The sequence below is a fragment of the Pantherophis guttatus genome, chromosome 3 (genome assembly GCF_059756535.1).
Source record: "Pantherophis guttatus breed Tessera chromosome 3, ASM5975653v1, whole genome shotgun sequence".
Lineage (NCBI taxonomy): Eukaryota > Metazoa > Chordata > Lepidosauria > Squamata > Colubridae > Pantherophis > Pantherophis guttatus.
Genome location: NC_142065.1, coordinates 63,535,211 through 63,547,691, shown reverse-complemented (window position 1 = coordinate 63,547,691; position 12,481 = coordinate 63,535,211). Strand labels below are relative to the sequence as shown.

The 12,481-nt window shown below is 37.6% G+C and overlaps 1 protein-coding gene and 1 long non-coding RNA gene across 3 annotated transcripts in view; one reads left to right on the top strand and one right to left on the bottom strand.

Moving 5' to 3' along the window:
• LRP8 (LDL receptor related protein 8) overlaps positions 1-8,373 on the top strand; it is a 217,842-nt gene extending 209,469 nt beyond the window's left edge. For both annotated transcript variants that reach the window (XM_034415108.2, XM_087889738.1), the window contains exons 17-19: positions 223-291; positions 975-1,147; positions 3,296-8,373. In XM_034415108.2, coding sequence (XP_034270999.1) covers positions 223-291; positions 975-1,147; positions 3,296-3,334 — 281 coding nt within the window. In that variant the 3' untranslated portion in view covers positions 3,335-8,373. The remainder of the gene's footprint in view (positions 1-222; positions 292-974; positions 1,148-3,295) is intronic.
• On the bottom strand, positions 2,321-6,353 carry LOC148114615 (uncharacterized). Its single transcript, XR_015733105.1, has 2 exons — positions 6,168-6,353; positions 2,321-6,085 (listed from the first exon to the last, which is right to left on the bottom strand). It is a non-coding gene; the product is annotated as an uncharacterized LOC148114615 (long non-coding RNA).
• Positions 8,374-12,481: the final 4,108 nt, after the last annotated feature.

Here is a 12,481-nt window from a genome sequence, read left to right as displayed (position 1 = left end):
GTGACAACTAGAATGTTAGGTTTAGAAAGCATTTCAGAGACTCTGCCTTCATTTGGTTACCTGGAAAAACTGCCTTACAGTTTTCACTTCCTGGATTAGCATTAAAATTGCTTTTCTGAAATCTGTGCTTTTTGAATTTTCCACCTATGTGGAACTTGGCAACTGCTGCCGTCCTTATAGTTGTCCTTTATAGGAATCTGAGTTGTTCTTCTCTAATTGCAGATGCCAACAATGGCCAGGCTTTTGGCTCAACTGTGATGGCAGCCATTATCGGAATTGTTGTTCCTATTGGTAAGTAAGTGTTTGCTATCTTGCCATTCGTTTTGGTTTTGCTATCCTGGCCTATCATAACAAACTCAGAAGAGAGATAGATAGATAGATAGATAGATAGATAGATAGATAGATAGATAGATAGATAGATAAATAATTTTATTTCTATACCGCCCTTCTCCCAAAGGACTCAGGGCGGTGTACAGCCTATTAAAAGCACAAGACAAACATCAATTAAAATAATTTAAAATTATTAAATAATTCGGCTCAATTTAAAACCCCAGAAATTTTAAACATCCAATTTAAAATTATTATGTTGATAGCCGGCCTGACGGAACAACAGGGTCTTGAGTGCACAGTGAAATACCTGGAGGTCGGAGATCTTACGCATTTCCGGGGGCAGTTCATTCCACAGGGCTGGGGCTCCCACAGAGAAGGCCCTCCCCCTGGGTGTCGCCAGCCGACATAACTTGGCCAATGGCACCCTGAGGAGACCCTCTCTGTGAGAGCGAACTGGCCGGTGGGAGGCTATTGGTGGCAGAAGTCGGTCTCTGAGGTACCCGGGTCCTATGCCATGGAGCGCTTTAAAGGTGGTGACCAACACCTTGAATCCATGGGTGAGCCAGTTGAAATATGATGGCCTTTCTGAGACAGCTAATACTTTTTATTTTTTTCTCCAATTCCCCTATCCTTTTTTGTTCTAGTGGTGATCGGTTTACTATGCACAGGTGGGTATCTCATCTGGCGAAACTGGAAGAGGAAAAATACAAAAAGCATGAATTTTGATAATCCTGTGTACAGGAAGACTACGGAAGAAGAAGATGAGGATGAAATCCATATTGGGCGAACAGTACAGATTGGTCACGTATACCCAGCAGTAAGTAAATGCTTTATCCACTGTCTACTACACTGTCCACTGTATTCATTTGAGTCCTGCTACTGTAGTATTTAGTGTTTGTTATTGTGGATGTTTTGCTATAAATATGTAGGAGATGATCAGGCTGAGCCCAAGGGAAGGGTCAAACGCATCATCAGTCATGAGTCCCTACATACCCACAAGCAAGTCCAGCCCACCTTGAATTCCTTCTACCCTTATTTGCCACCAATTTTCTTTGGCTGTTAGGAGTTCAGATTCTTGTAGAAAGCTTAACCTTGCAATAAAACTTTATACCCATTCGAACTGCCTGGATCTCCTGATTTCCCTGGTGCTTGACAAAATCATTGTCAAGCAATACATTGAAACTTGAGATATATAACTTTAATAAATAAGCACTTAATCTTATTTTTATGGCTGAACACTCCTTGAATCAGGTTCAGTATAAGGTTGCATGTCTCTCCTTTTCTCCCAAAGCAAACTATCTCAGTGTACAACAAAGTAGTTTACACATTTATCTTCTTATACAAAGGAAGGAGAGGTGCCATTCAGATGGGTACTGCTAATGGTGTAGGGATAAATAGACAATAAGCTTAAATGTCTTTGCCAATGTATTTTAGAGAGGCATACTCCTTTCTGGGGCATGGTATACAGTAGTGGCCAAAATTGTGGAAACCTTTTGGGAAAAGTATTTTCTAAAACTAGCTAATAACACCACTTTTTTTTGGAGTAGTACCATAAAATTATATATCAATGGAAAGATTAGTTGGGTAACCTTTAGCATGACAGCCTTACAACGTGTTCCTATAGAGTGAACCAAGTCTTTTAGTTCTGCAGCTGTTATAATGTGAAACCAAGATTGAATGATTGCTTCTATTACTGGTCACTGGGTTTTATTGCTGGGTCGCTTCTGACTAACAAGTTTCTTTAGTCGGCTCCATAGATTTTCAATTGGATTAAGGTCTGGGCTATTCCCAGGCCGTTCCAGCAGTGGAATATGATTATCTTGAAACTCCAAAAAAAAGTGATGTTATTAGCCATCAAACCTCAAAAATACACTTTTCCCAAAAAGTTTCCACAATTTTGGCCACTACTGTAGTAGTGGAAAATATGATCATTGCATGGAAGGGGCATCCTCTCAAATCTGTCTGGCTTATCTCAAAATGCTTAAATATCTTACATTTAAACATTTTTATTGAGTTATACAGTATTATAAAATACAAAATACAAAAGTAACTAGAAGAGCAGTGATGGGGCGGGGAAAGGGGGAAGAAAAGTAAGGAAAGATAAGGGGGGAGAAAAAGAAGCATTGACTTCCGAGTCTCTCTGTTACAGTAAAATAAGGCATTAATATGAAATCACAGCTTTTCCATAATAGTATGAGCAAGTCATTTCTATAAAGATCTATCAGTCTAATATGTAAAACCCAAAAGTCAGAGTTTCATTCTTTTCCACATCAAGCACAAAGTTCAGAAGCGGTGACCATGTGGAAACAAAAGTACTGATGTTCTTTTCTTTAATCAAAGTGGTCAGTTTTACCATTTCAGCCAACTTCTGCCACTTCATCCATAGTAGGAATCAAAGTGTCCTTCCATTTTTGTGCATACAATAGTCTTGATGCTGTCAACATTTGTAGTAATAAAGTTCCAATTTTTTTCTTCAGCTTTTTCCATTAGGCCCAAAAGGAAAAGTTCTGGTTTTGTTTTTAATCTCCATTTCATTTTTTAATCCATATTAAAATATGAATCATACTCCAACATTTTTTTGCTTTATCACATGTCCACCATAGATGATAAAAAGTCCCTTCTTTACTTTCACACTTCCAACACTCATTTGACATGCCTTTATACATCTTAGATAACTTATCTGGTGTTAAATACCAACGATACATCATCTTATAGAAATTTTCTTTTATATTATAATTTAATGTAAATTTTAAACCCTTCATCCACATATTTTCCCAATGTTCAAGCATCACATTATATCCAAAATTCCTTGCTCACTGAATCATACAATGTTTTACATGTTCATTTCCCAAATTCAATTTCAATAACATTTTATAGATCTTAGCTATAATATGTTCACCGTTGCCACGTAATGAAATTTCCAATTCATTTTTATCAAAGTCAAATACTTTGTCTTTCTCAACAGCGTGTGGCACTAAGTCTAGAAGATGATGGGCTACCATGAGGAATAAACCGACTCCATTTCCATGGTTAATGGATCAAAAGAAATGCACTGAACCTGTCTACTGTGGCTAATGGAATCCACCTTCTTCTCTTTCCTTCTCCTCTCCTTTATATTTATGTTGCAAAAGGGTAACCACAAAGTTGTAATGAACTGCAAACATCCAAAGGATGTGAGAGTTTTGTATGTATAATCTTTTATACACCCTTTTAACTTCTTGCACTATCCATCTGTAATAGTGAGGAGCCTACTACTGAATGCTGCCAGCCCAACCCAAGGATCAGCAGCTTACACATCATTTCTAAAAATTATATTTATAGATGTTTTGTAAATATGTCAAGCATACTTTGTGGCTATCTTATCAATATACGGACAGAAAGAGAGATCTGTATAAACCATTTAGAATATTTATTAACAAATTCTGAATATCAAATTTGAGCTGTACATATATGTAGAGGACAAAAGTATTTATATTTTTTTTTTACATTTGACTCGTATTGCAGAGATAATTTGTATATCTATCAAGGCTGGATAGGTATTTAGACATTCACATATATAAATATACATATATGAATATATTTTAGAAAGAATAGCTCAGCTCTATGATAAATAGAGTAATTTAATTCTTAAAGGATGTTTAGTGAAAACTTTGCTACAAAGTCTAAAGCCACTGAGTGAGAATCATAGATGTTACAATAAGATAATCCAAAAATGATCAAGAAACTAAAGTGTCCCCATCATGAACAAACCAAACTCTGCAGATAATCCTCAATTTACAACCACTGTTGGAACCAGAATTTCCACTGCTAAGCAGGACAGTCATTAAGTGAGCTGAGCATGATTTTACTACCATTTTGCATGGTTAAATTAACCACTGCAGTTGTAAGTAAGCCATGTTAAGTGAGCCAAGTGAGTCTGGTTTCCCCATTGAAATTGGCTGGAAAAGTAGCAAATGTCAATCACATGACCCCAGGAACCTGCAATTGTCATAAATTGCCAGTTGTCAAGCACCCACATTTTGATCATGTGACTGTGGGGATCCTGCAACAGTTGTAAGTGCAAGGATCAGATTACATCATTTTTTTCAGTGCTGTTGTAATTTGGAACCGTCGCTAAACAAATGGTTGTAAGTTAAGGACTACCCGGGCCTGCAAGGTAGACCTGTTTATGCCTCTGACGCTTGCACACCCAGCAAAAGGCAGAGTTCTCATGCCAATAATGAGCCCCTTGCAAAGATTTCCCATCTGCTTTTATCAGAAAGAATATTTGTGCTCCTAAAAGCCTGGGTTAACAGAGGTACTCTTTTTCAGTAAATGGAGAAGCTCAGAACATTGCTACAAGCATCGCCCTGTAAAATGGAGGACAGTGCCCATACATCCCAAATCATTAACCTGGCAAGATATAAGCAAATTTAAGATGCCATCTGTAATACAGTTTTTAAGAAAAGAGCCCACTCTTGGTGACCACTCTTCAAAGTAGCCATATATTGGTTAGCCTTATTAATTTTTAAGCGTTATAAAGCTTCATTATTGGTTAAAAAAAGAGTGTTCACCAATTATACCTAGTTTTCTTTTAGAGCTTATTAAATGAATGTAAGAAAGGATTTTTTTCTCCAGTATCTCACCTGTGCAGAACAATTCTACGTATATATTTTTAAAAGTAAGTCTCATGGCATTCAGTGGGACTTGCTGCTTTTTACTGTAAGAATGCATAAGATTATGGAAACACTGGTTTTAGTGGGCTGAAGACATTGGAAGCTATTCCAAATATATGGAATCAGTTTTAAGCCAAATCTGATGAAATTATTCTGATGAAGCCATTATTCTGCTAGTAATCTTTGCTGTTGATTCAAATTAGTGGAATTAATGATCCAAGATTATAGTCCTTTTCCCTGGAATTCTCATTCCCCATTTATTCAAAGTTTATAAAGAATCAAAGTGAAGTTGATGACATCAAAGAATATAATGTGCAGGGGTGGGGGAGGAAGTAGTATTAAAAAGATTACAGCTTGTCTACTTGCTGTAGGAATAGCACAAATGTTGTGCTATTGGGGTATCCTATGCTTCTAATTTAAGTTTCCTATTTGCAGATATTACTGTTTCATTGAATCTTGTTAATTACATTTGGTTAATTGCACTTTGAATGGTCTCTTTTAATTAGCCTAACCTAAAGTAATTTTCTCTTCCTGTGGGAAATTGTATTTCCCTTGTAAATTTCCCAAGTAAATGATTAAAAGAGGGAAAAATGTAGAGTTGTAATACACACACACACAAAAAAAAAATCCAGAAACTGATCTTGGAGCAATTATACAATGGTTAGAAAAGAAGCAATTGATCATAAATTTTCCAGCCACAAGCAACTGGAAGCAGTAAAAATTGCTGGACCTGTAAACAAGAAACTTTGAATTACAACTGGAAAGGATTTTGCTGAACAGGGCTAAATTATAGGGAAGTATTATTGAAGAATTTAGGTCACGATAAAGAACTGTCCAGGTAGTTTAATACTGTATTAAGTGTTGCTTGGATCCACCATATTTAATTCAATATTCAGCTAATTACAAAAGAGAATTCTAGAGGGGAAAAAACCCAAAATTTACGAAAGTCAAAGTGGCACATCTTTATTGGTATAAACTATTATATGATCAGTGGGCCCACTTATTTATTTGGATTTTGCTGTTGATCCAATTGTTGAACAATTTTTTGATCTGGTTGTACCCAAATGAAAAGCACAACAGTGTAAACCAGGGGTCTCCAACTTTGAAACTTGTGGACTTCAACTCCCAGAGTTCTTTGAGAACTTTGGGAGTTCCCAGAGAACTTTGGGAGTTGAAGTCCACAAGTCTTAAAGTTGCCAAGGTTGGAGACCCATAGTGTAAACCATAGGACTGATGGAGGTATCCTGAAGAACCACTTCTGAGCGTTAAACTAAATAATCTCATGACCTCCCTGGAACTCATTTTTTTTATCTTAAAAGTTAGTTACCAGTGAGCTTGGGTGTACTCCTGAATATATTTTTTTTCTCCAGATGATGTGGGTTAATGGAAAGGACTAAAAAGATCCACCTGATCTGGAGAGGCATTCTGATAATGCATGTCCCAGAATAATTCCAGAGAGAGTTTTTTTTAAACAAACAGGGTAACTGCAATTTCTCATGAGGTAGTGAAGTTGAAAGGAAATGCCTGGCCATGACATTAACTAGTGAGCATAAATCTCCATGGGGGGAGGATGGTGGGCATGTGACAAAAAGAAAGTGCACAATGTCATGACCCAAACACCATGACTTACATATATTTGTGTCGGTCATCAGGGCACTAATACATAAAGCTGGGTTTTGCCTGTCACTGCATATGTAATGTCATTTCCCCATGATTGTGGCTATTGCAGATACCAGTGCTAGGCTGAACAGGAATTTGCAATCTTGTTAAATTCCTTAATTTTGGTGCTCTGGATAGCTATTTGCATGCACTAGAAAACTGAGCTGTGAAACTGAAAATGCTGTAGAATTATTTTTTGCCTAGGATCTCTTATAAATAATTATGAATAAGCAATATCTATTAAGCATAGCAGTTCCAGTAGGTGGCTATTATATCTCCTCTGTACTGCCTGGTAGCCTTGAATTGCAACTCTTGTACTGACTGTATGAAACACTGTAATCCTGGGTTGGTTTTAAAAAAAATTCTGCCCTTCATAGAATCAATTTCATAACAAATTGAACTTTTGCTTGAAATGTAGTGATACAAAGACAATCTTGTACTTTTATAGACTTCAAAGATTTTCTCTGCAAACAAAACAGATGATCTAATGCAGGGGTCTCAAACTCGCTGCCCGCAGGCCAGATGCGTCACATGCTGTCCACGCCCCCACCCAGTTAAGGGGAAAAAAGTCCCAATATGTCACGTGATGACGCAGGTTTGACAGCCCTGATCTAATGGTTGCAAAATTGCTTCCAGTTTATACGATGACATGTATACACACAGAGTATCCCATGTTTATGATGGCTGTTCAACTACTAAAAATATATATTCATTGATGTAAGTCATAATATTCAAGATGACTCTCTGATAATAGGAAGTCATCTTGATGACAAATACCAATATGCCTAAACTGGTCCTTCATGTTAAGGATAAGTGAGTGAGAAGTTAAAAGAGTATAATAGAATCTGCACCTTGGAAAGTTTATTCACTTTGCTGCTTGTTTATAATGGGTATTGAGAAGGATGTCTATTTCTTTCTGCTAGATTTTGAGAAAGAAGCTTTAGAGTTAAATACACGCTTCTGAAGAAAAATGTAGAGGGAAAAGAAAATATTTAAAGCTGCTCTACTCAGTTACTACAAAACCATGCACTGTGTGCATGAACAAAATTATAAAATAAAGAAAAAGGCTTTGTATGTAATAACTGTAACTAACCTCAAACTGTATATAGATTTGAATAATTTACCATTTTGATACTTTTTTCAAAAAAAAAAGTAAAACCTTGTACAAATCCTATGTATAATGCTGGAATTTTTCTCCAAACCATTGTAAATTACTCGGTTTTCCTGATTTCCAACATGACAGATTTGTAACTACATCGAGTTGATAATCAAATTTTCCTTAAAATAAAAATAATATTTTCAATACAAAACTGGGAACATTCAAAATTTGTTTATCACTGTACAGTAATCATTTTTGAGCTTTGTCTTGTCATAATGAAATTCCATTAGGATGCAGCGTTCTTGCGTGGTGCCTTTTCTGTTTGTTTTTATTCTGAACAAATGGTTTAGGGTGGTACTTTTCAACCTTAGTAACTTTAAGATATGTGGACTTCAAATCCTAGAATTCCCCAGCCAGTATGCTAGTAGGGGAATTCTGTGAGCTGAAGTCCACATACCTTAAACTTGCCAAGATTGAGAAACATTGGGTTAGGGGTATGGAGAAGGGAGGACTCTGCTGTTTCTAATGTTTCTGATACTTACATCCATAGAGGGTACTGAAAAACCAAATGAATACATTTGTAAGACTGTGTACTGTTTCTATAGAGAGATTAAATTTTTTATTGACTTATTTGCAATGTGTATTGTGTTATTTTTAATGGTGGAGCTGAAGAAAACGTAAGTTGACTTCAAACATAACTCTGCAAGCCTGCACATAGCTTTATTAAGTCATTTGGAGATTCTCTGGTGCCTCATAGGCATCCAATTTTCCAATGCTCCTGAAACTAAGAGGGTGAATATTTGTTCACAGACTTCTTCCTCTGATAGATTCAATGACTTATCTTAAGTCTTAATATCATGAAAGTTATGCAATCGCATTTTATTAGTGTGTTGCAGTGGTTAAAGAAGCCTGGATATATTTCTCTCAGCTAAATTTCTTTCTGACCAATCTTTACATCTTTCTGAGCTTCCATGTAATTGTTATGCCTGAGGTCAATCAGAAAACAGGCCTGTTGGTCTGGGTCTCAAGTTCAAAATGTAGTCAGTAAATAATTGTGGGAGGTTACATTGTCCTTATAGTAGAACTTAATTGTTTTATTTTCCTGGCATTTTATATATTTTTTTATATGGGACCTCAAATGTTGGAGATTGTTTGGGTCTTTCTGAATTTTCTGAAGACTTGGCTCAGGAATGTAAATTTAAACATTAAACAAGAAGTTGCATGCTGCCAACTGAAATACAAGTTTCTTACATCAAATATGTTTCTAAAAATGGCTTTGGGTTGTAGAAAATATAAAAGGGAATGGTTGCAAACCAACGCTTTCGTTGAAAGAGTTTCTGGCACCTCTGGGAAAAAAATACAAACTAGGGTTTATTAGAGAACATCCTGTTCAGATTGACTTTTGGGAAGCTTGTGACTGACCACACCAAGTAAAGCAATATTTGCAAATGGCCAAAACCAGTAAAATTCAGTACAAATGCCCACAATACAGTCTCAAAATTCTTTAAGAATCTCCTAACCCCAGAAAATAGAATATATGTCTTTTTTTCCACAGTGGATTTTGCAATTAGGAAGAGTTTAAAAATCTGCCAAATGTCATTTAACTGATAACATCTTTATTAAGGCTATAAGAATATTTAAGAGTCCCACTTTGCTAAAACTAATTTCCAAACACCCTTCGATCTTATGCTCTCTTCCCTTAGCATTGCTATCACACAGTTGACAAGAAAATGAAGTTTTGACCAAACCACCAAATTCTCACCATGTTACCAAACCTGAAATTTTACTCACTGATACAAATCATCCTTTCCTGTACATAATGCATTCTATCTCTTGGCTATGAGACTCTTCTTAATATATTTTACTACAGAGACTAAAAAAGGCCGCTGACTACAGATTCAACATTTTTATACTAATTAATAATGAACCCAGAATCTAAATTTTAGATGTGATGGGAAAGCTACCAACAGCAGTACAGGTAGTCCTTAACTTACAACCATAATGGAGCCTGGAATTTCTGTTAAGTTATGAAGCTCATAGATCAAAGTATCCATGTGACAACCCCAACAAATTTTATGACTTTTTTGGGTGGTCATTAAGCAAATGGCATGGTCGTTAAGTAAATCAATGTATTCCAAAAAGGCTGGGAACCAGAAAAAAAAATGTGACTACAGAGTGTTGCAACCAGCCATTAAGGTGAGCCAGTTGCCAAGCATCTGAAATGTTATGTAACTGAAGTGGGTGCAGTTTCATGACCAACTCTGGAATCTGGTCAGAAGTAGCTTTTGGATGGTCTGTCGTAATTTCAAACGGTCTCTAAGAAATTGATAATTAAGAGAGTTGGATTACAACTCAAGTGTCCTTGTTTACAACCTGGTTATTTCATATGGAGTAAGTAAATACAATACAAGCCATCACTGTGCAGAAGCCATCTTATTATTAGAGTGAGAAATACAACAGGAGCAGGAACAATAAAGATAAATCATAGAATAGCAATATGATACAGGAAACAAATACAATAGAGATGGATGATAGAGCTGCATATAAGATAAACGTAACACCTGCAACATCTTTAACATCATGTTAACCAAACAACAGTGTGAAATTTCGAATAAGAACCAATACCAACATTTTCTATAGGTTAAGTCTGTTGGGTGGTTGTGAACATCTGCCACTACAGGTGAAGACTGGCCCTCTTTGTACTAAGTTTCTCTGACCTTGCTGAGGTTGCTGGGCTCTTCTCACCACTTACTGGGACGTTCTGCATTTGAGTGCTCTCAGGTATACTGGCTTGCTCAGGATTGTCATTAACATTGGTCTGTGGCAGCAACACTCTGCATTCCCTATTGTCAGTGGGTAAGTGTGGCCTGGTAATACCAGGTGAATCTGGCCTGGCCACTGGATATGGAGAATCAGGCTGCTCAGCCACCCGCAGATCCACACAATTGTGACAATAGAGAGTTCCCTCAATGTCCAGAGGGAATAGATAGGAGCGTGGTGCCATCTGTTGTGAACAGATACCCATTTTCCAGCAACCTGTTCGATCTCCAGGCAGCAGTTTCATGCGGATTCATTCCCCAATATTCAACTCTGGAAAATCTGACTGATTTGTCATATCTTACCTTGAATGCTTGTCTCTTAAGCTGTAACTTTTCTGGGGCACCCTGTATCACAGAGGGCTCAAGCAACTTATGGTAAGGAGGTCTTTAGTCTCCTTGACATTGGTCTGTGCCAGACTACTGTCTTTGCCCTCAGTTGGAGTATTTCTTCAATGTAGAATGGCCTTCCATGAATCTTTACCCATCACTTTGTGCTTTCTTGCATAAACTCTTAACAATCTTCTCAGCTGATTCAGCTTTGCCATTAGCTTTTGGATGACATGGTGATGAAGTCACATGCTCTGCAGATTTTCCCATACTGCTCTTTCTATTGTACACACGCACTGCCATAGTACTTGCATGATACTGGTTTGCTCCCAGGTGAGTTGTGTGGATGAAGTTTGTGCTGGCGCTTGTGGTGATGGTTCTTCATGCTTAGCTATTATTTGGAAACTGCATTGACACTGTCAATGTTTACCCTGCTCCAAAGCTTTCATCTATTTGTCAACAGGTTCTGTGGTACAACATACCTCAATTGCTGCTTGTAAACTTAAATTATATTCTCTCAAAAGGCGGTGGTGTGTGTTTTCACTAGTGATACCCAGAATTATTTTATCAAGAATAAATTAATCTCTCACAGAGCCATACTCACAGTTTGCAGCTTTTCCTCTTAGCCATGTGACGAAACTGTCTATTCATTCACCTTCTTCTTGCTTACAGCTGCCAAATTCAGCTTCATATATGACATTTTTAGAGGATCTGAAAAAGACTTCTAAGGCATCTAAAATGGCTTTAGGATCACTTTTTTGCTCCTCTGTAAGGGTTAAATTGTGCATTCGCCGCCCATCAGCCTCCTCAACGTGGCTGCCTGCACTGCTGCCGGCTTGTCATTTAAGCCTGTGGCTAGGGAGTAATCCTCAAATTCTTCTCTGAAGTTGTCCCAGTTACTGCTGCAATCCCCATTCACCCTCATTGCCTCAGGCAGTAGTATGCTGTTAGCGGCCGCCATGATGCTGATTTTCTTGCTTCAAATGCTTGGCTTCCAGGACAGGACCGCTATGTGCTAGGCCAGCATGCATCAAATGTGTAGAGACAGCACAGATTCAGAAGCCTCTGACACCATGTTTCACATGGAGTACGTAAACACAACACAAGCCATCACTTTTCAGAAGCCATCACAGGGGTGAAATGCTCCCAGTTCGGACCGGATTGCCCAATCCGGTAGTGATGGCGGCAGGTGGTTCGGAGAACAGGTAGCAAAAATCCCTCCCCCCCCCCCCACTATGCCCAGCTGAGCCACAGGATCATCAGAGGCTTTTTTTTTTTTTTACTTTTAAAAGCATTTTTTCTATAACCTCTTCCGACAAACAAAATGCTTTTAAAAGTAAAAAAAAAAAAGCCTCTGATGATTGCGCGGCTCAGCTGGGATCGTCAGAGCTTTTCAAAGCATTTTTTTCTGCAACCTCTTGGCTGAAGAGGTGGTAAAAAATTGCTTTGAAAAGTCTCTGACGATCCCAACTGAGTTGCCTGATCGGCAGAGGCTTTTCAAAGCATTAGAAAAAATGCTTTGAAAAGTTTAAAAAAAAAAAAAAGTTGGCCACACCCACCAAGTCACATTATCCCCACCACCAAGCCACACC